Here is a 25,474-nt window from a genome sequence, read left to right on the forward strand (position 1 = left end):
ATGGTCTGAGAATACTTTAACAGGCTGCCTAGCACCCAGAAGGTGATGTCGCCATTCAGAAAAGGCCTCCGTAATGGCCAGCAATTCCCGCTCCGTGAGATAGGGTAATTCCGTTCATACGGAGTTAACTTTCTTGAAAAGTATGCGATTGGGTGTATCTCACCCGAGTTGGGACATTTTTGTGACAGCACTGCTCCAATGGCTGAGCCAGAAGCATCGGGTTCCACGAGAAAGGGAAGCAGAGGATTTGGATGTTGCAATACCTGGCCAGTTGAAAAGGCGGCCTACAGTGTCTCAAAAGCCTTTTATGCCTCCGGATTCCATCATAGGTTTTTTTAAGCTAGTCAGTGCCGTCAAAGGAGCAGAAATAGCTGAAAAAGAATGAATGAAGCGCCTGTAAAAGTTTGAAAATCCAGAAAAAGACTGTAAGGTCTTAGTCGAGGTAGGCAAGGGCCATTCTAATATAGCTTTAACCTTAGAATTACTCATTCTGATCCCTTGACTGGTTAAATCGTAGCCAAGGAACTCCACCTGGTTGGAATTAAATATGCACTTCTCTGCCTTAACAAATAAATAATTGTCTCTTAATCTCAGCAAAACCATACGTACATGTGTAATATGTTCTTCTTTAGTGGAGGAGTATATCAGTATATCGTCTAGATCAGGTGTGCAAAACTGATTTTGACAGAGGGCCGAAAGTACCTTACATGAGGACTATAGTGGGCCGAAAAGTAACTGTGGGCGGAGCGGTAGGCGGGGCGGTAGGCGGGGCGTGGCAGGAGGCTTTTTAAACCCCCAATTTGTATTAAACACATGGAAAAAGAATATGTTTTTGAGGGGTAACGATTTTTATTTGCATTTCAAACTTACATTTTGTACTACACATTTTCCATTGTTATAATTTATTTCTATTTAATTATTGTATCTCGTCTGTTTAATTAATTTATATATATTTTATTGACCCTAGATTGGACATTCCGTTATCTTGGACTGCTATAGTTTGCTGTTTGGATTGCCCAAGAGGAGTATGGCCTTCGTTGAGTCAGGTTTCCTCAAAAAGCAAAGGATGTACATCTCCTAACTGTGCCTGTTTTAGCTCTATTATTGGGTTCACTCTTGGAGTGCAACACTATGCCCCATGGCTCCCACCCCCAATCAAACACTATGCCCCATGGCTCCCTCACCCCCAACTAAACACTATGCCCCATGGCTCCCTCAACCCCAACCAAACACTATGCCCCATGGCACCCTCAACCAAACACTATGCCCCATGGCCCCTTCACCCCCAACCAAACACTATGCCCCATGGCTCCCTAAACCCCAACCAAACACTATGCCCCATGGCTCCCTCAACCCCCAACCAAACACTATGCCCCATGGCTCCCTCAACCCCCAACCAAACACTATGCCCCATGGCCCCCACCCCTCAACCAAACACTATGCCCCATGGCACCCCCACCCCTCAACCAAACACTATGCCTCATGGCCTCCACCTCTCAACTGAGCACACTCTCAAACAAGCACCCATACAGAACCGAACCCCCCACCACCCCAACTCCAAACCTCCCAACCCCCAAATCAGCACCCATACAGACCCAAACCCCCCACCCCCAAATCAGCACACTCTCAAGCATGCACCCATACAGACCCAAACCCCCCACCCCCAACTCAGCACACTCTCAAACAAGCACCCACTCAGACCTGAACCCCCATCCCCCAACTCAGCACACACACAAACATACACCCATACAGACCCGAACCCCCCACCCCCCAAATCAGCACTCTCAAACAAGCACCCATACAGAACCGAACCCCCCACCCCCAACTCAGCACACACACAAACATGCACCCATACAGACCCGAACCCCACACCCCCAAATCAGCACACTCTCAAACAAGCACCCACACAGACCCAAACCCCCCAACTCAGCACTCTCAAACATGCACCCATATAGACCAGCACCCCCACCCCCCAAATCAGCATACAAACTAGCAAGCATGCACACATACAGACCCTGCATCTCAACATACACCGCACTTACACTCCAAAACAAACATTCATGCACACCAGACAACCCCCCACCCCCGCATCTCAACATACACACACAAAAAAATTCAAATCCAAACATTCATACACATCTAACACCCCCCACATACCCCCATCCCCGCATCTCAACATACACACAAAAAACATTCAAATCCAAACATTCATACACATCCGACACCCCCCCACTGTCATGATCTCTGCTTCCAAAATATCAGGACTTGCCCAACTCCCTTGGAAGCAGACCCATAACCCCGGTTCCGAGTGCCAGCCAGTCCCAATTGGGACCTTTTGGACCCTGTCCTGGCGCCAGTGGCACCAGGCTCATAAAGATGCCCAGTCCCAGCGCTGGAAGCGCCGGGCTCATAATGCTTGGGTGGACTTACCTGCAGCAGACCATGCTGCTTACTTACCTGCCAGTTGAGCCCCTGATCCTCTTCTGTTTGGGACTACTTTTCCTGTTGGGTGGGGCAGGAGCCACTCCCTAGGTTCAGAACACTGGAACTCTTCTGGAAAGCAGGAACTCTTTTCTTACCTAGGCGAGGCTGTGGAAGGAGACACCTAAGCACTACAGGAGGCTATTTAAACCACACCCGATGGATGAATCTTGCTTTGCGTTATTCTGCATTCTCTGCAGCAGAACGCTCATCGTGTCTTCAGCTTCTGATCCTGGGCCTAAGGGAACAAAGGCTTATCATCCTGGAATCCAGTCTTCAGCAGCACCTGTAAAGACAAAGAAAGAACAGGTTAGCACTACGGTCTTCAGTGGCAGCGCATCTCTTACCTGGTCCATCGGCTGTCACCAACGCCTCGCGCTGCATTCCGGCATCTGAAAGACAAAGGCTTACCTACTCTTCGCATGCTCCGGAGGTCTTCGCACTGCATTCCTGCATCGGAAAGACAAAGGCTTACCTACTCTTCGCATGCTCCGGAGGTCTTCGCACTGCATTCCGGCATCTGAAAGACAAAAGCTTACCAGCTCTTCGCACGCTCCGGAGGCCTTCGGTGCTGCATCCCGCATCTGAAAGACAAAAGAAGGTGCGTTTAAAGACATTGGGCAACTTTATTACTCACGTGCCATTACTCCTTCCCACGCCGAATCCAGTGGGTATTCCAGCACCCTTCAGTTTCTCTAAAGCTCCGAACTTGTACCTGCAAGATAAAAGGGACAGTTAGTGCGCATCGTGAAGCAGGCTACAAGCGCTTACTTACGTGCTTCCAGGCGCTCCTATTCCTCACGCGGGTTCGATCCTCAATTCTCTTCAGCCCGCCATCCGCCATCGCTGGAACCCTGCAAAACAAGAGATATCATTATAAAAGACTTTTAAGATATTTGAAGTGCCCAGAACTTACCGTTCGTGCAGTTAACGACAGACAACAGTCCTCTGAGGTCAAGAGGCCTGCACCCTTATCCAGTGAAGAAACTGGTTACGGCACCCTGCCCCGAGGCAGATGGAGGGCTCGGCGTTCACTTACCTAAGGTGAGGGCGTTAACCTTTGGGGTTCTACAGGAGAAGAGAAAGGGAAGAGGAGAGAGGCACCCAATAACCCCAGTTCATTAATCCCATATTTTCTATCTGCAGACATCTTACTCTTCGAGTCAGACATACAGTGCACAGAGGTCCAGCCCAAAGAGCCAACCGTGTGTTACACATCACCTTTGAAGATACGGCATTCACCCAGTCAAGACCGGCGCCTCTGCGGGAATCAGGTGAGCGTTACACCCACCCCCGCATCTCAACACACACACAAAAAACATTCAAATCCAAACATTCATACACATCCGACACCCCCCACCCCCGCATCTCAACATACACACAAAAAACATTCAAATCCAAACATTCATACACATCCGACACCCCCCTCCACCCCCCCATCTCAACATACACACAAAAAACATTCAAATCCAAACATTCATACACGTCCGACACCCCCCATCCCGCATCTCAACATACACACAAAAAACATTAAAATCCAAACAATCGGACACATCCGACACCCCACCCCCACTCCGCATCTCAACATACACACACAAACATACAGCAAAACAGACCGACACACAAACACAAACAGACCACTTACCGGAGACGTGCTGGAAGGCAGGTAAGCTGGAAGTCGCTGGAATTGTACTACGGCTGGCATGATCCAAGGCTGAAATGCCTTCCGGCATCAAGCCTTATGGACCACGCCAGCCGTAGTGCTGGCCCTCCATTGGTGCAGCACACACGCACTACGTGGCTCGTAGGAGCGACGTGGTGCGTGTGTGCTGAGCCAATGACGGCCAGTGTTTTGTCCGGCCCGGAAGACAACAAAGACTTTCCTAATGGAGGGCGGCCGATGCTGCTTGCGGGCCGCCCTCCATTAGGAAAGTGCTTGTACCTCGCGGGCCGGACAAATGAGCATGGCGGCCCGCAACTGGCCCGCGGGCCGTATGTTGTGCACCCATGGTCTAGATAAACTACGACAAACTGATGCAAATAGCCATGAAAGATGTCATTCATAAATGCCTGGAACGTGGCAGGAGCATTGCACAGACCAAACGGCATCATGAGATATTCATACAATCCGTACCGGGTTTTAAAGGCGGTTTCCATTCGTCACCTTTTCTAATCCGGATGAGGTTATAAGACCCCGGAGGTCAAGCTTGTTGAAAATTACAGAAGAACCGAGTTGGTCCAAAAGCACCGAGATCAGAGGGAGGGGGGTACTGATTCTTTACTGTAACGCATTCAATGCCCGGTAGTCGATACATGGCGGAGATCCCCCTCCTTCTTTGGAACAAAGAAGAGAGGGGACGCTGCCGGAGACCTAGACGGTCTAATGAATCCTGTGGCCAGGGCCTTATCTATTTACTCTTTCAGTACTTTGTCCTCTGGTAAAGTAAGAGAATAGTCCCTGCCAGATGGTATCTTAGCTCCCGGTAAGAGATCTATGGGGCAGTCATAGGGCCTATGGGGCGTTAACTGGTCGGCCCCCCCTTTATCGAACACGTCTCGAAAAGAAGAGTATTTGGTAGGAATGGCGACTTTACTGACATGAGTGATGGCTCTGATTATGGACAAGGAGGCAACCAAAGCCTGCCAAGAAGACTACGGGCACACACTGGTGTTCTGGAAACAATTGTCATTACACTCAGAAGACGGGAACTGTATACTTTTTTTGCCCAATCAATGGCAGGATTGTGGTGTTGCAACCACGGAATACCCAAAATGACCTGGAATTGTAGAGCCTTGATTAAAACAAAAGAGATAGACTCTGTGTGTCCGTCCTCCGTTTGCATTCGGACAGGGGACGTGGTTTGAGTGACCAGGCTAGAGATTAAAGATGTGCCGTCTACTGCATAAACTGTCTCGGGTTGCGCTTTATTCAGCACAGACATGTTGTTACTGGTGGCGTAATCATAGTACATGTAGTTTCCGGTAGCTCCCGAATCAATTATACCAAAAGAGGTGAATGAGGTGTCGGGAGCGGTGGTAAAAACCACGGGAAAACTAACGGGGGCAGAAGCAGCACCTTGTCAGTCCAAAGATTGCACCCCGGCGTAGGGACTCTGTCTATCGCCGGGTTCTGGCGTTTCCCACCTCCTTTACAGGTTTCTTAGGGCAATCCTTCAACTGGTGTTCGGCCGACCCACAGTAAATACAAAGGTTATGTGATCTACGATACTCACGTTGTGCTGGGGTCAAGGGGCCTCGGACTGCTCCAACCTGCATAAGTTCTGGAGCCGACCCGGAAGGACCGACAGAGTCTAATGAGGAAGGTACCGGAATTGGTGTTTTGCGTTCCCCTTTTCTCTCTGCCCTTCTAGCATCTATTTACAACACCAGGTCCAATAATTCACCAAGTGTGGTAGGAACCACAGGGACCGTAGCTAGAACGTCTTTCAATTCTTCTGATAGTCCCTTGTAGAACACGGCAGATTTTTTCTCTTTGGGCCAGTCCGTCTCGCTAGATACGTAAACAGAGAGGAAGTGCCCTGCCGCAGGTTCAGAAATTCTAAATTCATAGCCTGAGACTTATAGCGGTTATCAAAGACCCTGTTCAGGGCTATGATGAGCGGACCACAGTCATACAGGACATAAGTATTGGATTTGAGTAGAGGATTGGCCCAAGCCGCCGCTGTTCCCCCAAGATGGGAAAGAACAAAGGCGACATTTGTAGTAGAATTAGGAAAGGCAGTGGGGCGGCACAGGAAATACAACTTGCACTGATTTATGAACGTCCGGTATTGTTTAGGGTCTCCAGTGAAGCACTCTGGGGGGGGGGGGGGGGCAATGGATACTGCGTGGCCATAAGGACCGGAGCTGCAGTGAAGCCCGAGGCAGAGGCTGACAAGGCACCGAACCCTGAAGCGGTGGCGGCGGATGTGTCTATTCCCAGGTTTTGGGGCGTCAGAAAGGTCTGTAAACTGTCGATCCTGTGATGGATGGCCTCATGTGCCGTTGTCATATCGGCTTGAAGTTCGGATACCAAACAAACCACGGCGTTCAGCGGATCCACTCCTTCCCATGGCTTCTGTTTTTGTTACTCACCGGTCGGGAGAATATGTGAGACAGGAGACCAGGAGTGTGAGGTGGGACAGTTGCTTGAAGAACTCGGGTTGGAGCCTCCACCCGAGTCTCCTCTCTGTGAGGGATTAGAACTCTTTTTTGTGATATGACCACTTGCTGGAGGTTGTACCAGACAAGGGTACCGATCACCCAAAAGAGCAGGGAGACACACTGCTACGGACCCAGCTGCAAAGAAAAGGACATGAGGTGAGTATGACCTCAGACAAAACCCCCTTCCCCTGAACCTCCTCTATCTTACTCAGAATACCTTAGCAGTCTTCCTATTTTCAGTGACAAGATTGGAAATGACCTAAAGAACAGAAGGAGATGTAGGCTCTAGTCTAGGCAGGCAGGAGATATAAAGTATAAAGATAAAGAGGCTTGATCTTACCAATGGATCTAGAGTAGAACTGCAGATTTCAGTACAGAACACAACGTAAGGTATAAAATAACAAACAGGAATGGTTAGTAGGGAAGCTACACCCGAGCAGCACAAGGGTCGCACTGGTTTCGGGGTGGTGCACCAACAGCAGAGCGTCCTTGCGTGCACTGTTCAACTCCAAGGTGGCAGAAATCTGTAAAGTAAATGTCAAATTCGAGGTACAGAGGAGTCTTAACAGTGTTCACTGGGAGAGTGGATTGAAGGTAGTCCAAACTGTCAGGAGAGTGAGAGGAGCAATGGTAGCAGGGAACAATAGCAGAAGTGAAGGTAAGGTGATCCGTAATCAATTACAGCACTGGTAGACAGGGGAGGGGTTTCAGTAAGAATACAAAACGTTACCAGAGAAGTCTGTGAGGCAGGTAAGTACTCTGATGCAGTACGGGAATACCTGGACACCAATCTCGCCAATGGAACCATTCGTACTTCTAAATCTCCAGCCGGGGCCTCTTTGTTCTTTGTGCCCAAGAAGGACACCAAGGAACTCCGACCCTGCCTGGAATAACGGGGACTTAACCAATGCACCCTTAAAGATCGTTATCCTCTGCCACTCATTTCCGACATATTGGAAGCTGTTCGAGGTGCTGTAATCTTTACTAAACTTGACTTACGGGGCGCTTACCATCTCATCCGTATAAAGGAAGGCGATGAGTAGAAGACCGCCTTCAGGACGCCCTTTGGTCAGTTCGAATACCTGATTATGCCATTTGGCCTTGCCAACGCCCCTGCAGTTTTTCAGTGCTTCATGGACAGAGTCTTTTCAGATATGCTGTTTCCCTTTGTCATTTGACATATTGATCTATCCCAACGATCCCCAAGTAGATCTGGAACACGTGACCTTTGTTTTACAACGCCTATGAGAGAATAAGCTCCTGGCTAAACCAGAAAAATGCTTCTTTCATGTCCAAACAGTTCATTACCTAGGATTCGTTCTGAGTTCCAAAGGAATAGAATTGGATCCTGCTAAGGTCGACTCTATTCTTTCATGGCCAGCCCCTACAACAGTAAAACAAGACTCAATCCTTCCTGGGACTTGCAAACTTTTACCTCAAATTAATTCCTACATTCTCCGAGATTGTACAACCTATAGTTGGATTGTTAAAGAAAGACATTCCCTTCATTTGGTCTGATGCTCAAGAGACAGCCTTTCAAGAACTAAAACAAAGATTTACTCAAGGTCCCGTCCTGGCGCAACCTGACATCAATAAACCTTTCCTGGTAGAAACTGATGCCTCAGATTATGCAATTGGGGCAGTGTTAAAACAAGAATCCGAGGACAAGGTGGAACATCCCATCCCTTACCTATCCCGAACACTGAATCCCAGCGAGACCCATTACTCAGTCCTGGAGAAAGAGTTGGTCGCCATCCGGCAGGCCTTTACTGAGTGGCATCATTTACTTCTGGGTGCCAAATTCCTGGTAAAAGTGCGAACCGATCACAGAAATTTGCAGATCCTGCAATCCCTGGAGTGCAGGAACAGTCGTTAGGCTCGTTAGGCCTTTTTTTTGCCCAGTATCAGTTTCACATACATCACGTCCCTGGAATCAACAACATAATCGCTGATGCCTTATTCAGACGCCCTGATTACGAGCTAGTTGAGGCACGTGCCTTCCCGAAGACGTTTCCCGAAACAGTTTTCGTGGCCTAGGCCAATTCCTTATTGGATGATGTCCGTGCCGAAACACCACTTTCTGATCTCTGGAAGGATTACATCAAGGCCAACCAATGGAGCTTAGTTGCTAAAGATGGTTACCTTTTTAAAGACAAGAGATTGGTGATACCCACGCAAAAACTGAGAACCAAGATTATAAACCTCTGTCACGATACCTTTCATTCCGGGCATCGAGGCATTACTGCCACTGTCCGCCTCATTCAGAGACAATTTTGGTGGCCTAAAATGATCGACAGAGTAAAGGCATATGTCCAAGCCCGCGCTGTCTGCAGTCAGAATAAGTGCGATAATAGAAAACCTGCGGGTCTTCTCCACCAACCTACATTGCCAGAGCGTCCTTGGGAAATAATTGCCACCGATTTTATCATGGAATTGCCTCTTATGGTTACCATCGATCTATGTACCCATATGGTTCACTTCACCCCATTGTACGTTACCTTCAGCACAAGAGATGGCAGGAATATTTTTAAATCGCATCTTTAGACTGCATGGTCTCCCTTCCAAGATCATTTCAGACCATGGGCCTCAGTACATATCCCAATTCTGGAAGCACCTGTGTCAAACGTTAGGTATTCAACGTGCCTTGTCTTCTGGATACCATCCACAATCCAATTGGATAACAAAGCGAGTGAATCGGACTCTAGAACAATATCTGCGATGCTTTGCAGCCAAGGTCCAGGATGATTGGTCGGTTTTAATTTCAGTTGCTGAATTCGCCTACAACAACTCTGAGCACTCTGCTATCAAGACGAGCCCCTTCTTTTGCAGTCAAGGGTTCCATCCATCAGTCCTGCCAACAATCCTCCTCATTCCAACCCGGTTCCTTCGGTCGATTCCTGGATTGAACATCTGGTCACTGTACATAAGGATCTTAAGGACCATTTGGAAAAGGCCAGAATGGATGTCAAAAGACATGCTGATACTAGACGGAGACCCGGTCCCGTCTCTGAAATTGGCGACAAAGTCTGGCTGTTCTCTAAACTCTTGCCTCGACACCTGCGACCTAATAAACTGGCTCCTAGATTCTACGGGCCTTTTTCCGACAAGAAAATCATCAACCCAGTGGCGTATCGACTCCAGTTACCAGAATCCTGGAAGAAGATACATCCCGTTTTTCATACTTCGTTGCTCAAACCCTATTTTCAATCCACCAGATCAGCTCATCGACCTAACCCTGTGCTCGTCGATCAGATTGAATTCAAGGTTTCCAGGATATGTGATTCTAGATATAGAAGAGGTTGACTATAGTAATTAGTGAAATGGAAAAGATATCCCCCCCAGCGAACGAACGTGGGAACCAGTCTCCAACATGAATGCCCCCCGTTTAGTACGGAGATTCCATCTAAATCATCCAGGTAAACCTGGTGGATCGGGCTTTAAGAGGGAGCATGCTGTCATGATTCACCATTTCCGCCCCTTTTGGACTTCATGGTCCATTGTGCACTGCAACGTTGTATCTGCTATCCTCCCAAAATGGCTGAAGCCACAGAAACGCTGCAGTCTAGTGTTTACGCAAGGCCTGTTGCTTCCTAGAAAACAGGCACGCCCCAGCGGCTCTGGGGGTCTCAACGCTACCCTTCCGAGTTCTCGGCAAGTGTGTTCGTAACTACCTCCCTTCTTTCTGTACTGCTAATTCGATATTATTCAGCTACTTATTCCTTCCTGGTGTTCTATAATGTTGCCCTTACGCTCCCAGTTGAGGGCCGCTCGTTCCTCTCCCTTCCCGGACCCCTGTCCAGTCCTTCCGTGCTCGCTGTCAGTTCCCTGCACTCTGCGAGTATTGAGACTCATTTCTGGTTCCTAGTTCCATCCCGGACATTGACTGCCCCATCTCTTACCTTCCTGGAATTCTGAACTCCTACCATCTCTCCGAGGCTGGTTTCGGTCCTCACACTGGAGGTGGAGGATACCCGCCCTTACCCGTACACGTCCCGGACGTCCAGGAACAAAGAAAGATCTCCCAAAAAAAGACAACCAAGGACAAACAGGTAAGACAAGGGGCAGAGTATGACAATTACTGCCCGCCAATAATGGCCCTCTAAGATGTTGAGCCAATTCAGGTCCTGCATGGCCAGAGCTTCCAGGCCATAAAGCATGGTCGGCACAAAGCACTGTTGGTACAACTTAACAATGCCGGCCATACTGTACCCTTAATGCCCCCTGGCAAATTTACAGGCCTGTAGCGTCAACAGTTTAGCTTGCCTCTATTTTGTGCGATTATCCGATCGAAATTGGATGATACGCCAAATTGCAGGCCCTAATAAGAATAAAAGTCAGCAAGTTCCATCATGCCCAGGCTGGTTTCCCTTTCTGGTGATCGACATTATCTTAGTCTTTCCTAGATTTATGGTAAGTCCCAGCTGGGAGGAATACTCTGAGAGTGCCTCGAGCATGCTCTTGATGCCCGACAGAGTTCTATCGAACAATATCAGGTCATCTGCATACAGCATGCCTATAATGGGAGAATTCCCTAGCTTAGGTGGACAGTTAGACTTTAACTCCATGCGTCGGAGAAGGTCAGAAATGTAAAGGTTATATAGCATGGGAGCCGCCATGCACCCCTGCTTAACTCCCATGTTGATACTTATGGTTTCCATCACTGTACCTTCATTATTGAGTGTAACCGTGGTGCTGTTCTCATTATGCAGTGCTTTTAGAATCTGCATTATCCAGCTGGGACAATTAAGACTAGCAAGCTTAGACCAGAGTGTCTCTCTCACTACCTGGTCAAAAGCACTGGAAAAATCTACAAAGACAACATATAGAGTAGCTTCTTTATTACTCCAAGTGGTATTAATCAGTGAATCCAAGACTCTAATGTTATGCGTTGTATTGGATCCTGGTCTGAATCCAGTCTTGGCAGGGCTAAGCACTTGATTAGTAACCACCCAGGCCTCCAGCTCTCTAAGTACCAGTGTAGCAAAGATCTTGCCCGTCACGTCCAGCATGGACAGAAGGTGGTAGTTGGTCACCTCCTTCCGGTCCCCCTTCTTGTGGACCGGTATGAGGAACGACCTTCGCCATATCGAGGGTATGGAGCAAGATCTGCAGACCCTGGAAAAGAGAGTCAGTAGTACCTGTGCCCAATTATTTGGGTCTTTTTTCAGGACAGAATTTGCTAAACCATTCGGGCCTGGAGCATTAGACGTCTTGATGTTGATAATGGCTTGTTTCACAATTTTGAAGCTCATAGGGTGCGGCCAAGGTTCTGGGTGTTCGATCACCAAGCGAAACAGGCAACGATCTTATAGAACTTGTTCTTTACAAAGTTCACCCACTGATCAGCTGGAATATGGTTCACTGTTTTCTGAGTCTATTAACCCCCAGCCATTGAGAGGATTTGCCAAATTTTCCATGAATCTCTACTACACAGAGTCTGGATACATTTTTGCCGCTGCACTCTTTTCAATATTACAATCAAGGCTTCCACCAGGCAGTTAAACAAACACAGAGCCAGCTGGTCCTCTACAGACTGGAGTACTGCAACAGCCTCTTTCTCAAGCTCCCTCTTTCCTCCCTTCACCCTGCCAGGTAATCCAGAATAGGGCTGCAAGACTTATCCTTGTCCTGAAGCCCAGGGACCCTATTCCTCCAGCCCTAAAATCTCTCTGGCGGGTGCAAGGATCGAATTCAAGACCCTCTGCATCACCCACAAGGCCTTCTGGGGCCTGTGACAACGCTATCTCCAACTTTCCCTCCCTAAATACTCCCCTGCTAGAGCCCTATGCTTCTCTAATTCCAACTCTCTGTCAAATGCTTCTCCAAGCAGAGAGTAGGGGGCAGGTCTCTCTCCATGGCTGGTGCCTCGATGCCACTCTCAGACTTGAGCCGGACCTCCTTAAGTTCTGTAAACTGCTCGCAACTCTGCTCTTCTCTACCACTTTTCCTTCCCTGCTAATCACCCCACTCCTGCTGTGACTGGTGGCCAGATGCTCATGAATCTCACAGGATCCCAGGCCACACCAGCACCCCTCTCCCACCACTGTACTGCCCGTGCAGGCCCCTGCTTGGTGGATCCACATCCCATCCTTGAGAGTCACTTGTACTTGCACTTATCCTGAGGTTCTCCTCCTTGGCTTCCCTTAGCACCCCCCCCTCCCAGCCCTCCTCCAGCACTTGTCCACTCCTATGCTCCTCCTTCGATCCCCAACCCCTGCACTTCTCCTCCATGCATTTCCACAGCCAAATGCCACAAGGCTTAGTAGGACCACTGTATAATACTGTTTTTTGCCATTGTTATTATTTCCCCTGTTCCCTTCCCATTTAGCCTTGTGGCGCTTTGAAACACAATTCTGTTGTATAAAGCGCCTTACAAATGCACAAAAAAATAAAAATAAATGAGAGGCTATACACATACGGGGGACCATGAGTACTTGGAATACCCTAACCCCAAGGGTCTTAGGGTCTTCTAAGAGGCATGCTTGCTGTCTACATCACCGTTTAGGCCACAGATGAGGACTGACTAGGGAAATGTCACTAAAGTCAAGTAGGTAAAAGTCATTTATACTCAAGCCCTTGCCCCAAAGGTGTACTTTGGAACTTTCTACTCAGAAAAGTTACAATTCTATTTTAAAATAAAAACTAGGTACTGTGTGTGCAGTTGCCTTCGAGCACTGCCTGCACTGCTTGATCTGGGACAGCAATATTACCCCCAGCATCTCTGTTTCCTTAATAGTGGACTAGAGGGCAAGGTGCAGTCCACACTCTGTCTATAGCAAGTTCTTTTCTGGCTACAGCTTGCAGCACACACCCTCTTTTCAGCAGAGTTTCCAGTGTAGTGTATAGAGTGAATCATGCAGAACCCCTTTCATGGTTTGGAAGTTAAGCACCTCTGTGTTCACTGGGAGTTGTCCATGATGAGGCAGGATACGGCTCCCTTGCACGTTTAGTCAGGGAAGTGAGGGTCAGTTGCATATGGGCCGCCAATGTTATAATGGCTTCAGAAAACATGATAGTCGGCTACAGAATATTATCAACAGCAATTAACTCTTTGCCTCACAACCATAACTCTATTGTTATGTTATGGCTATTTACATAGCGCATGGTCACCCAAAGGTATCATGTCGCTGGAGAGGAAAAACAGCCACTGGGCCAGGAGGGCACCGAAAACAGACCAAAAACTATAGCTCAGAAGAGATAGGTCTTCAAAGCTTTCCCGGAAAGCCAAATGGTTAGAACAGAATTTCATAGCCGATGGCAGGTTGTTCCAAAGCTGGGCTGCTGTGATAGAAAGACCAGTCCTCCTAACCGAGAACGGCAGAAGGGGGGCACACATAGCAGGCCAGCGGAGCCTGATGGAAGCAGCGGTTTGGGACATAGCGCTCAAATTGTACACGCAGATACTCTGCACCCTGACCATGCACGATACAGAGGGCCTTGAACTCAATACGTTTTGCCACAGGGAGACAGTGGAGGGAACATAACACAGGAGATGTATGGGACTCATAGGAGGTACCCGTTGTAACCCCGGCTGCCAAATTCTGGAGGCGCTGTAATCTACTGACTAACCCCTTGGGTTGCGCCAGATACAGGGAGTTACAATAATCCAACCTGCTCAGAGTCATGGCTGCTACTGCTGATGGACGCATTGTAGCTGGAATCAGATGGAGCACTTTTCTTAAGATCTTAAGGTGGAAGTGCCCCTGCCCTGCTGGCACACCGAGGACACTTGGGCTGTCAGCTACAGGTCAGCCGACATAGTCACTCCGAGATTTTTTACTTTCAGGGAAGGAACCAGTAGAGGACCCAGAGACAAAGGCCATAAAGAGGAGATCCAAAGTGAAGGGTCATGGGGGGGAACCCACCATCAACAACTCAGTTTTGTCCCCATTCAATTTCAGCCAGTTTTGGCCCATCCACTCTGCAACGGCAGTCAGGCACCTATGCAGGCACGCAGGCACCATAGCCTGATCCAGATCTAAACGGATCAGCAACTGGTTATCGTCTGCGTACGAATAGCACCTGATGCTAGGGGAGCAGATGAGTCGAACCAGCAAAAGGATATGGATATTAAAGACAATAGGGTACAAAGCAGAGCACTGCGGGACACCAAAACTAAGAGGTGAAGATTTAGAAAGGAAAGGTGGCAGAGAAAGAGTTTGAGATCTGTCGTCCAAAAAGGAATCAACCTCAGCCAGTACCTGACCCGAAATGCCAATCTGGGCCAGGAGGGCGCGCAGGATGGCATGACCCACAGTGTCAAACGCCACTGAAAGATCTAAAAGAATCAGGGCGCCGACACCACCCTGATCAACCAGCCTGGCCAGATCGTCCTGCACGGACACAAGGACACTTTCTGTCCCCATGACAGAATGAAAACCCAACTGGGCTGGGTCAAGCATCCTGGCGGACTCCACAAAGGAGGACAGAAGAGGAGACACCAGTGATTCAAGAAGCTTCATAAGGCAAGGGAGAAGAGAAATAGGACGGAAGTTAGATGGGAGAGAGGGATCCAAAGAAGGCTTCTTCAAGAGGGGGATAACAAGAGCGGCCTTAAGCTCGGACGGAATGACTCCCGACTGACAGGATAAATGAACAGCTGTAGTAATCTCACCCAAGAGGTTGGCAGGCAGCTGTTTCGTCACTTCAAGAGGCAGCGGATCAGGAGTGCAGGACTTAATCCTTTGAAGCGCCCTAGAAACCATGTCCTCCAAAAGCACTGGGAAAGAAGACCAGGTGAAACTGGGGGGGGAATCATTAGCTTCATAGTTGGCCAGTTACCAGATAAGGAGGTATGGGCCAATGGTGGAAGACTACCAGAAATATTAGTGCGGATGGTTGCAACTTTCATAATAAATGACCTCCCTTAACACCCATTACATTCCACCATCACATCTGTAACGCATCATTGACAGTGACAGAGTTCAGATCGGGAACCTGCATACACTAAATGGTGGAGGGATCGTCACCAAACTATTTCCTAAACTCTGTAATGACAAATTGATATTCAGGGTATTAAACAGAAGAGTGATGGAGCCAGGCGGAAGACACATCTGTGTTAGGGAGGCTGTGATTCTTGCTGTTTTGTTCTGGCTTTGGCTTGCACTATAATCTGTAATGGTGACACGGTACTCCTCTTGATCATGAAAGACAACCTATGTGCTCTTTTCTGATTTCCAGCAGCTTGAAAACATGTCTCAAGACTTGTGAACATTTTTAATCAATGAGTCACTTCGTGTGAATGTTCAATCGAAATGTTAATTTGAAAAAATGTGGACAACCACATGCTTCAGCAATAACACCCTTTACCTGCAGAGGCATGAATGTCCCACAGTATTAAGCTACACATCACTCTTTTTGCTGTTTTAGATCTCAAAAAAACTTTCACATAACACATTCACTATGTAAATTGATGGCTCAATAGTCTGATATCTAAAGTATTTGTGCCCCCCCCCACGCAGCCCGAGAGGAGCACCAACCTGTCTGGAAATATCTACTTTAGAGGAGGGTTTGCACTTGGTATGAAGTTTGGAGGTGAAAGCCCTTATGCCACCTTGGACTTCATTAACACTATGTACGATGTAAGATCAGCTATCTTCACTTGCTGCTTTTGGTCCATCTGTGCCATGCCACAAAAGCAAGAATCAAAGACCAATCAATGAAGTTGCCTTTAACAGAGAACATTTGTGATTCTAACCAACTAAAATCATTAAGGGAGGCATAGGCAAAGAGAAAAGCTTCACTGCCCACAGTGTGTGTGGGGAGTGAGAACTACAATCTGACAACTACTGACTTTGAACCTAGTACCATGACCATCCGAACAAACCCATTGTTCTTGTACATGACTTTGTCAAAAGGCAGATATTTCAATTCTCAATGACAATGATGTCAGGCTGTTCCCTGCACCCATTGCTGGCATGCAATGTTCTCCAATCTGTCACCCAGCACCCCTACCTATCTTATACAGTGATGATGCTAAGGAAGGAAGAGAGGCACATTTCATTGACTGATTTTGGGTCAGTGTTATTTATTATATAAGCAGATGAGCAAGTAACAAAGCATGGTACCTTAAAAGTAGGGCACACATGGAAAAGTGCAATGTGTATTTAGGGGTGGACACGTGAAAAATCAAATAAAGTCTTTACATGGCGGGGGACCAGCCCTGCATGTTTTCCACCTTATTTGGGGACAGATACTGTATTCTACAGCCCAGTCCAAGGAAGAAATACTGTTAGCCTTCCAACAAGACAGAAGCTTTGTAAGAAGCCCTGTGTTCAGATCGGCTCGGGCCTCTTGAAGCCAATGAGTATTCTGATGCTTTTAAACTCACTGTTTGTTCTACAAAGCATTTGTGTGGCTCACAGAGCCTGTTATCACAGGATAAAGGGTCTTCAGAGTGCTCCTGCACTTGTAGACTTATAGAGCAGGTAGTGTGACCGAACCTGGAGAAGCTGTGAGTTTGCAATTTGTTACCACTGCCTCAGCACTTGGATCGCCCCTTAACAGGAAAGCATGTCTTTGAGGTAGCAACTTGTCTGAGGCTCTTTTAGAAGAATGTTCACAACGTCGTAGAACTTGTTATTGTATGCCAGCTGGTAGTAGAGGAAGATATCTTCGCAGTAGCCAAGTAGTTTCTTCAGGTTATGGGTGGTGGATGGAGTTGGGCGATGCTGCTGAAACCTGGGAGATAAATGATAAAAGGGGTGAAAAAGTATCAGCCTCATTAAATATATAGATCATCATTAACTATAACTGTCACGAAGTCACAGTGAAGTGTGATGGGTGAGACGTTCCAAGTAAAGTACCCTGCATTTGAAGTAATCGATAAATAACAAGTTACTCATGTCTTCACTCCAGCACTCCAAGTTGCACTCAAATCCCCCTCCCAGAAACTCCAATCCCTCACCCCTCGTAATGAAGGGGACAGACATATCTGTCATGAAGGAAAATGATACTTGTACAGCCTTTCCCCACATCTGAGTCCTGCCCATCACAGGATATGTGGTTTGTCATCTTCATTTTGTCCCCATTTCTCTTTCTCTCAAACACCCCCCTTAAATTTGTTTCACTCCCTAGTCAGTGTCACAAAACTGAATAGGATCAACATGACACGCCCACACAGAAAATTAAACAAATGCAAAAAGATTTGTGACTTTACAAAAGTTAGGCCAAGTGCTATAAAGCAGCTTCACATTTTCAAAAGTAAACAGGATGGTTTCTATTCTCGTTCAATAAGACTGAGCTCCAATTACTGTTAGGATCAATCCGGCTTCCTTCCACAGAAGGTTCAGCCTTAATAAGCAGTACTTGTGTTTTTATGTATCCACTGTACTTCTTTCTTGTTTCCTGTATATGCAGTCTTGTGGCTATCTAGTTCTCATTCGTGACCTTTCTCAGGGTCACTGGACCCACGTACACATGCCTGCGTGGGCCTAATGACTGCGTGCCTGAGTGGTTGGAGAGCTCGGTACAGTGAACCTTTTTTGCGTCAGCCCCAGAACGTCCACCAGGGGCTGTTTCTCTTCTTTGATTCTTAAAAACCTGTTTGCCACCTACCTTTCTCTCTTTCTGTGCCCTGGCTCTGCCCCCAAGAGGCCTTCCCAGTCTACCTCCTCAATGGTCCACAAACCACCACTCTTGTACCTAAGAGAACCTCTCTTGAGTCTCTTATCTATACCAAGCATTGCTGCTCTTCAATATCCTCTACTCCATGTCATGGGCTCATACCTATGGCCGTCTTAGGTCTACCCACATAAGACTTCCTCTCAGGTCACCCTCAATACTTCCAGTTCCTACCACTACTGAAAATGTCCTCCTCTTTCTTCTGATTGTCCTCTCCATCAAGCTCCTGGGGTTGCTTCCTCCCACCTCTTCAATGTTCTCTCCTCCTTTGTTCTGAATCCCCCCTTCCTCCGCCTGAATATTCACTGCAACTTCACCACTGATGTTCCTTTCTCCTGCTCCTCCATATTCTGCACACCTTCCCCTTCCTTCTGCTCGCTCCTTAATGTTCACACCTCACTTTTTCTGAGTGGTCTGTCATCCTTCTCTTGAATATTCACTGGTCTAATGCTCCTTCCTCCCTCCTCTTCAATGTTCTATCCAACCACCTCCTCAATTCTACTTCTCCTCGTACCCTCTTTCAAATGTTATTTGTACCTTCCTTAGCCTCCTCTCTCTGCCTCTCCATAGCTTGCTCTCTATCACAACCTCCATGTCTTGTTCACCAACTCCTCAAACCGAGTCACAACTGCACATTCCTTTGTAGGGTCATAACCTCTGTCTGTGGGCCGGCCCACGTGGGATCGAGTGCATCTTTTTCTATTCAGTGGGTCTGCTCTGTGAGTGGAGTAGCGGGTTTACTGGACTGAATACATCAAGTTTCAATAACTCTTTTCCATAATGCACAGCGATGTGGACCAAGACGATTTTATACATTGCTGCCATCTTGGATTGCCTTTGTGCACTCTGGACAAAGCTGAGGAGACTGCCTTCGAGCACTGAAGGTGGCTGCTCCCTTTTCTTTTTACATCTGGTACAGTTTGCGTGCCTCTGTTGCACCAGGGTTCCATAAAGAGATAGACATAGTTTGGGTATCTGTTAAGTGACAGCCCTCTGTCAAGGTCTTGGGGCCTGTTGGTGTGATCCCAGGGAACTCCCATGCACCCACTCTGGATTCAGCCTTATGCTGCATTGGTATTTATTACAACAAAAATTAATGTGTTGAATCACTTCAAGTAAATTGGGGATCAATCACCTTCTTGTTGCTTTTTGATTGTTAGTCCCAGCTCTAGTTCCTCCCTTTTTCGGGACACCCCTTTTGCTATGATTATGCCACAGGTAGTGGCTGCTTGCCCCTAGGACTACGCGATCCAATATCCACAGGCAAAGCCAGGGGCCTTTGTCACGTCAGATTGCCAGAATTGTTTGTGTCTAGGTGTGTAAAGAAGTCATGAAGTAGAAAACAAGTACATGAAAAGGAGGGGTGTCTAATAACACTGAAGTTACTACAAGGAGTATCTTGCTCTTAATCTGAGAGGTCACCTTCCTTTCCCCATGTTTCCATAAAAGTTTCTTAACATGACTTGGTCAAAGTTAGCATCTGATTTGGTGTGAATGTCCACTGTGAAGTTTTAAAGGAACACTAGGAGAATCCCAATTGGTGGTCATGCAGATGACATGCAGATAAAACCATACCTCCCACCCCGCACCCTAAGGTCAAGCTCTGCCCTACTCTGAGTGATCCCTAGCACTTATTCCATCAAGATTGGAGGATCCTCCTTCTCAGCATTGGCCCAGACTCTGTGGAACTCGCTTCCACCACACATCCCACACAGCCAAGACTATATGACATTCTGCAAATTACTAAAAACATGGCTCTTTTCATAACACCAACAACAGCCCTAATGATGCGTCCGAACCCCCAACAACCCAAGGACTAATTACACACTGGGAGTCAAGAATACGTTCACTGATTTGGCTATAGACAACTGTATATAAACAACGAATAATGATCCTTAGATCCTATGCACTGGATAGAATAGATGAATGGATGGATGGAGTAGATGGATTGAATAAATGAATGGAGTGGAGGGACAGAGTTGATGGATGGAATGGATGGAATAGATGGAAAGGAGAGATGGATGGAATTAATCGATGGAATTGATGTATAGAATAGATGTAAAAGAAGGAATTAATGGAATGGATGGACACATATGGAACGAATGGATGCAATGGATGCATGTGGAATGAATGGAAGGTAGCCATATCGAAATGATCAATGGAATAGATGGAATACATGTATATGGAAATGATAGAATGGACGGAACGGATGGAGTGGACGGAAAGGACGGCATGGACAGATCGAATGGATAGATGAAATTGATAGATGGAATGGAAGGATGAGATGGATGGATGAAATGTATAGAACGGAATGGCATGTATTGAATAGATGGAGGGATGGAAGAAAGGGATGGATGGAATGGAGAAATGAAATTGATGGAATATCTGTATATGGATTTGATGGATGGAATGGAATAGATGGAACGAATGAAATAGAATGAATGGAATGGAGGGATCAGATGGATCGAACGAACGAACGAACGAACGAACGAACGAACGAACGAACGGAACGGATGGATGGACGGAACATAAGGATGGGATGGAGGGATGGATGAAATGGAGGGGATGGATGGGAGGGGATGGGTGGAGGGGATAGATGGAATGGAAGGAATGGATGGATGAAATGGATGGAGGCATGTGGAATGAATAGATGGAATGAACTGCATAGATGCGTGCAGAATAAGTGGAATATATATACATGGAATTGATGGATGGAATGGATAGAATGGAAGTGATGTAAGGCATCGGATAGATGGAATGAATGGATGAAGAAATGGAAGAAAAGGATGGAAGCATTGACAGAATGGATAAATAGAATGAATGGATGAAGAAATTGTAAAAATGGATTGATGGATCGCTCGAATGCATTGTGGTCTGAATGAACGGATGAAGAAATGGAAGATAAAGACGGATGCAGTGATGGAATAGACAGATGGACTGAATGGGTGAAATGGATGGAATTACCCCACCCTCCAGCTCCCGCGTGTGCCCTCCGTGCACGTGTCTCTGTGTACCCTGATTTCCTGTTCCCATGCGGCTGTTGTATATCCCTATGTCCCGTCCTATCGCTGTAAGCCGAGCCCCCTATCACTGTGCGTCCGTATGTCGCTTTGCTCCCTGCCATGATGTCGCTATGTATCCCAATGTACTACTCAACCCTCTCGTCGTCATGTGTGCCCACTGTGCCCATATATCACTGTGCACTCTGCTTTCTTAACCCTGTGCTGTTACTATATATCCGTATGCCCCTCATTACCATAAACCCAGCCCACTGTCACTGTGAGTGTGTATGTCTACAAGATGAACCTTCATATCTTATCACATCATTATGTCTACTCTCTACTATACACCATCACTCTACTAGAACACAGCTATACCCCTGAACAATTCTGCCTAGCTGTTCACATACGAACACTACCATGAGCCCTGCAACACCCTAATAAAACGCAGCTATCCGATGACATTCCGGCCTAGCTGCTCACATAAGCGTCCTTCAGGCCTAACACAGCCAACCCCAGTCTGGATGTCCACCCACCAGACTGCACACATTCCAAATAATATCTTCAACACCACACCTAATGCTAGGATGCAGCTACCATACTTCTATTACATCAGCTGCACACATAACTGGTGCACCCACGCACCCTAAAACACTACCTCTCTCTACTGACCTGAACTGCGGTTCCCCGAGAGCGTTCAACCTACCAGCGATTTGATGTCATACCATTTATATATAGAGCGCTATATAAATGCCAAGTAACATAACATAACATGGTGGCGTGGGTATGAGGCCATGAGCTAGGGAGCAGATTTCGTAGACTCCCGTGATCCGACACTGATCCGAGCCGTATTAGGTCGGAAATACAGAGCTACATCAAGAATAAACAGAGTTATAGAGGCATGAAGGTGACGTGCACTCACAGGGTGAAGAGCGCTGGGATCGAAAACTCCTACGAGCAGTTATGGACATGAAGATGGAAGGTCGGCATCACGGTGCACGATACGATGGCGCCAGTGACAAGCCCGAATGAAGCAGAATCTGCAGAGGTGCCCCAGAGATCGGGTACGCAGATGAAATGACCGGGGAGACCAGCACAACGGAACGCGCATAGGAGGGAATGCGGAGGTCCATAACATTGCAACAGCCTGCAGTCGCTGCTCATGTATCAGACGTGGATACATTGTAACGGACGGAACGCAGCAAAGGCAGTGGCCTGGAACGAGGAAATACTGTACAAAGAAGACAGCGGATGCCGGGAGGCACTCGGTACGCCGCATTGAAAGGCACACAATAAGTTGAATGAGATTTACTAGCTAATGACCCCAGACACAAAAATGAGGGAGTAACGAAGGACGGGACGAACAATAGAATTCAAGATGGCACGCGGCCAATGCCAGCACAAAGGATCCAGGAGGAGCTGGGCATAAAAGATGCAATCCCCCGCACAGTAAAACATTAGTGGAGGCCTAAAAGACAAGCAAATGCCAAGACACACTGGTATCCAGGAGGCTGGGGAGGACAGTACCTAAGGTGTGAGACACAGGGGGCTACAGTGATATATTATATGAGACTGAATGGCGCAGAGCCTCTAGGGAGTGGATTGAGACGCTTGGCCTGTGAGTGAGGGGCCATCAGCATACTGCCACGTATTAGGGGAAGAGTGGGGGGCATGATACCAAACTATGCATAAGAACAGGAGACTTATGAACAATGCCCGAGAGACACGGTGAACTGGGCTTGAGGAGTGAACCAATGTAACTGGCTGATGCAAAGACAGTGAAGTGTGGGGGCAAGGTGTTGGACCCGGAGGCGGGGGATCAGGAGTAAACCCCCTCTCCCCCCGGACACAGTGTCACGCGAGGCCCCCGTTGTGGGGTAGTGTCTCGAAAAAAAGAGCGCTCAGAGGCAGCATCAGTTGTGGATTGCCAGAGACGGACCCCCGCAGAGAGCGGGCAGTGGAACAGTACCACAGGGTAGCCCCTCCCAAGGCACATGCTAGATCGTAGCTGCCTGCGCCAAAGGTGTATGTGGTAAAGTGGTGCCCACAGCCGAAAAGCCATCAAGTCAAATCCTACAAGTGAACACAAAGTAGGTGCGCAGAGGGGCGTGCATGGACAATCACGGAGAACAGACCACTGGTGAGGTCGGACAACAGCAGCACAAGTAAATAGAGGGCTGCGGAAGCAGTCGAGGAAGCGCTGAGGGGAAGTAGGATACGGCGTGCTGGATGAGCAGAGCCCAGCTCTCAGCACACGATTCAGACACCGGGGACCCGACGCTGGAGATTGGGGTCTGGTACTCCCGGGAGGAGACATGGCGTCAAAAGGAGTCAAGTCTAAAGGGAAGTAAGCAACGATGGAGGATTTCACCAAAACATCTCCAGTAAGATAAGTGGTGAAGCCCAAGAAACCAGAAATACAAGGGGAGGCGGTCCACTCGCGAAATGATCAGCAATCCTAAACGCCAAAGCAAAGCTAAAGATGTTGTGGGAATGGAAAATTGAATCAGCCATGACAAAACTGAGGGCCTCACTAAAATAAAATCGACGCGGTTAGCATAGACTTTAATCTCTTGTGGCAAGATGACAGGAAGCTAGCAGAGCGCACAAGTGGGCTGAAAACAGATGTGAAATCCAACACGAACATATGCACTGAGAATGCTGAGGAGGTTGCCATCCTGCAACAACAAGTGCGCAACCTGGAAAACAAACAGGGCTGAAGAAGCGGAAGGGTGGGCACGAAGAAATAACATCCGCATTGTGGGACTCCCAGAAGGAGAAGAGGGCTCAGAACCGACTGATTATTTGGAGAATATGCTGCTGCAGGAGATAAAGGAGGAGCACTCACCCAGGGATTTCAAGTGGAGAGAGCTCACAGAGCTCAGACTAAGTGGCCGCGTCCAGGGGCCCCTCCCAGACCGCTAATCGCAAAAATATTAAACTACAAAGACAGAGAGAAGATCCTGGAGCATTTCCACAAAGGGGGCACCATATGCAGAGGATCAGCGACGATCACAGCATACCCAGACTACATCTTCTTGGTGCAACGACAGAGATTGAACTATGTGTCTATCAAGAGGAGGTTGCGCAAAGCCGGATACAAATACATGCTGCTCTACCCCGCGAAGCTGAAGGTGATACACAATAGAAAAACCTATTTCTTTGATACCCCTGAGGAAGCGACAACATGGCTAGACGCGCAGAATTGCCCAGCTGGAGCTACGGATCAGATCGGAAATGGAATGGAGAAGTGAATGAAGATCCCGCAGAGAAGTAGTATGATCTGAGCAGTGGGAGGGTGATTGCTGTGGTTACACGGACTACGGACTAGAATATAGAGGGAAATGTGGGGTGCCTAATAGTGAATCATAAATAGAGGACACCTACGTTGCCTAGAAGGTCAGGAGGGAGTTAGCAGAGGAACACACTAGCAACCCCAGTAGGTAGTTTTGTTGAGATACTGATAGGTTGGTATCTATCCTACAGAGTTCTGAGTTTCGGTTAGACCTGAGGGAAGGACTAGATGTGGGGAGGCCTGAGATCCAGGGAATGGCGCTAGACAACAGTTTAAAGGGATGGGAGTGAAGTTTGATGGGGTAGTTGGGGAGGGTGTAGTGGGGGGAGGGTGAGGAGTTTGGAGTGCTGGGAGGGGGGGAGCCCACAATCATAAGCCAGTTCTTAGGAAAAGGAGGGCAGGAGCGGAATCAGGAGGAGTGGGGAATGGTTGACATGGGGGACCTGGAACGTGAGAGGGCTAAACAGTTATATTAAACAGAATAAGGTTATGATGTACCTGAAAAGGCAGAAAATAGATATCGCATTGTTACAGGAAACCCATTTGACCAGGGATAAGCTAGAAGTGGTGAAGAGGAAATGGAAAGAGACTACAGTAGGCGCAACATATTCTATGTATGCCAGAGGGATTATCACGTGGATAGCACCACATGTTCCATTTAAACTACTCCAACATAATGCAGAGAAGGACGGCAGAATAGTATTGCTAAAAGGGTTAGTGGAAAACATAGAAGTAAACGTTATCAATATATATGCCCCGAATAATGATACCACGATATATTTCAGGAACCTATATGCTAAGATCAGCCCATATATGGAGGGAGCAGTTATACTAGGGGGGACTTTAATTGTACTCTAGACCCCAAGCTTGATAGATCAGACCAGAGAGTTGTCAAGCCCACAACAGTGGCTCA

General features: G+C 47.7%; 1 protein-coding gene across 1 annotated transcript in view; it reads right to left on the reverse strand.

Moving 5' to 3' along the window:
• Window positions 1-16,652: 16,652 nt before the first annotated feature.
• Window positions 16,653-25,474, reverse strand: part of SPG11 (SPG11 vesicle trafficking associated, spatacsin) — a 1,688,331-nt gene continuing 1,679,509 nt past the window's right edge. The window contains exon 41 of the mRNA XM_069624201.1: window positions 16,653-17,325. Coding sequence (XP_069480302.1) covers window positions 17,145-17,325 — 181 coding nt within the window. The 3' untranslated portion in view covers window positions 16,653-17,144. The remainder of the gene's footprint in view (window positions 17,326-25,474) is intronic.

This window comes from Ambystoma mexicanum, chromosome 11, assembly GCF_040938575.1.
Source record: "Ambystoma mexicanum isolate Mex_15411 chromosome 11, UKY_AmexF1_1, whole genome shotgun sequence".
Lineage (NCBI taxonomy): Eukaryota > Metazoa > Chordata > Amphibia > Caudata > Ambystomatidae > Ambystoma > Ambystoma mexicanum.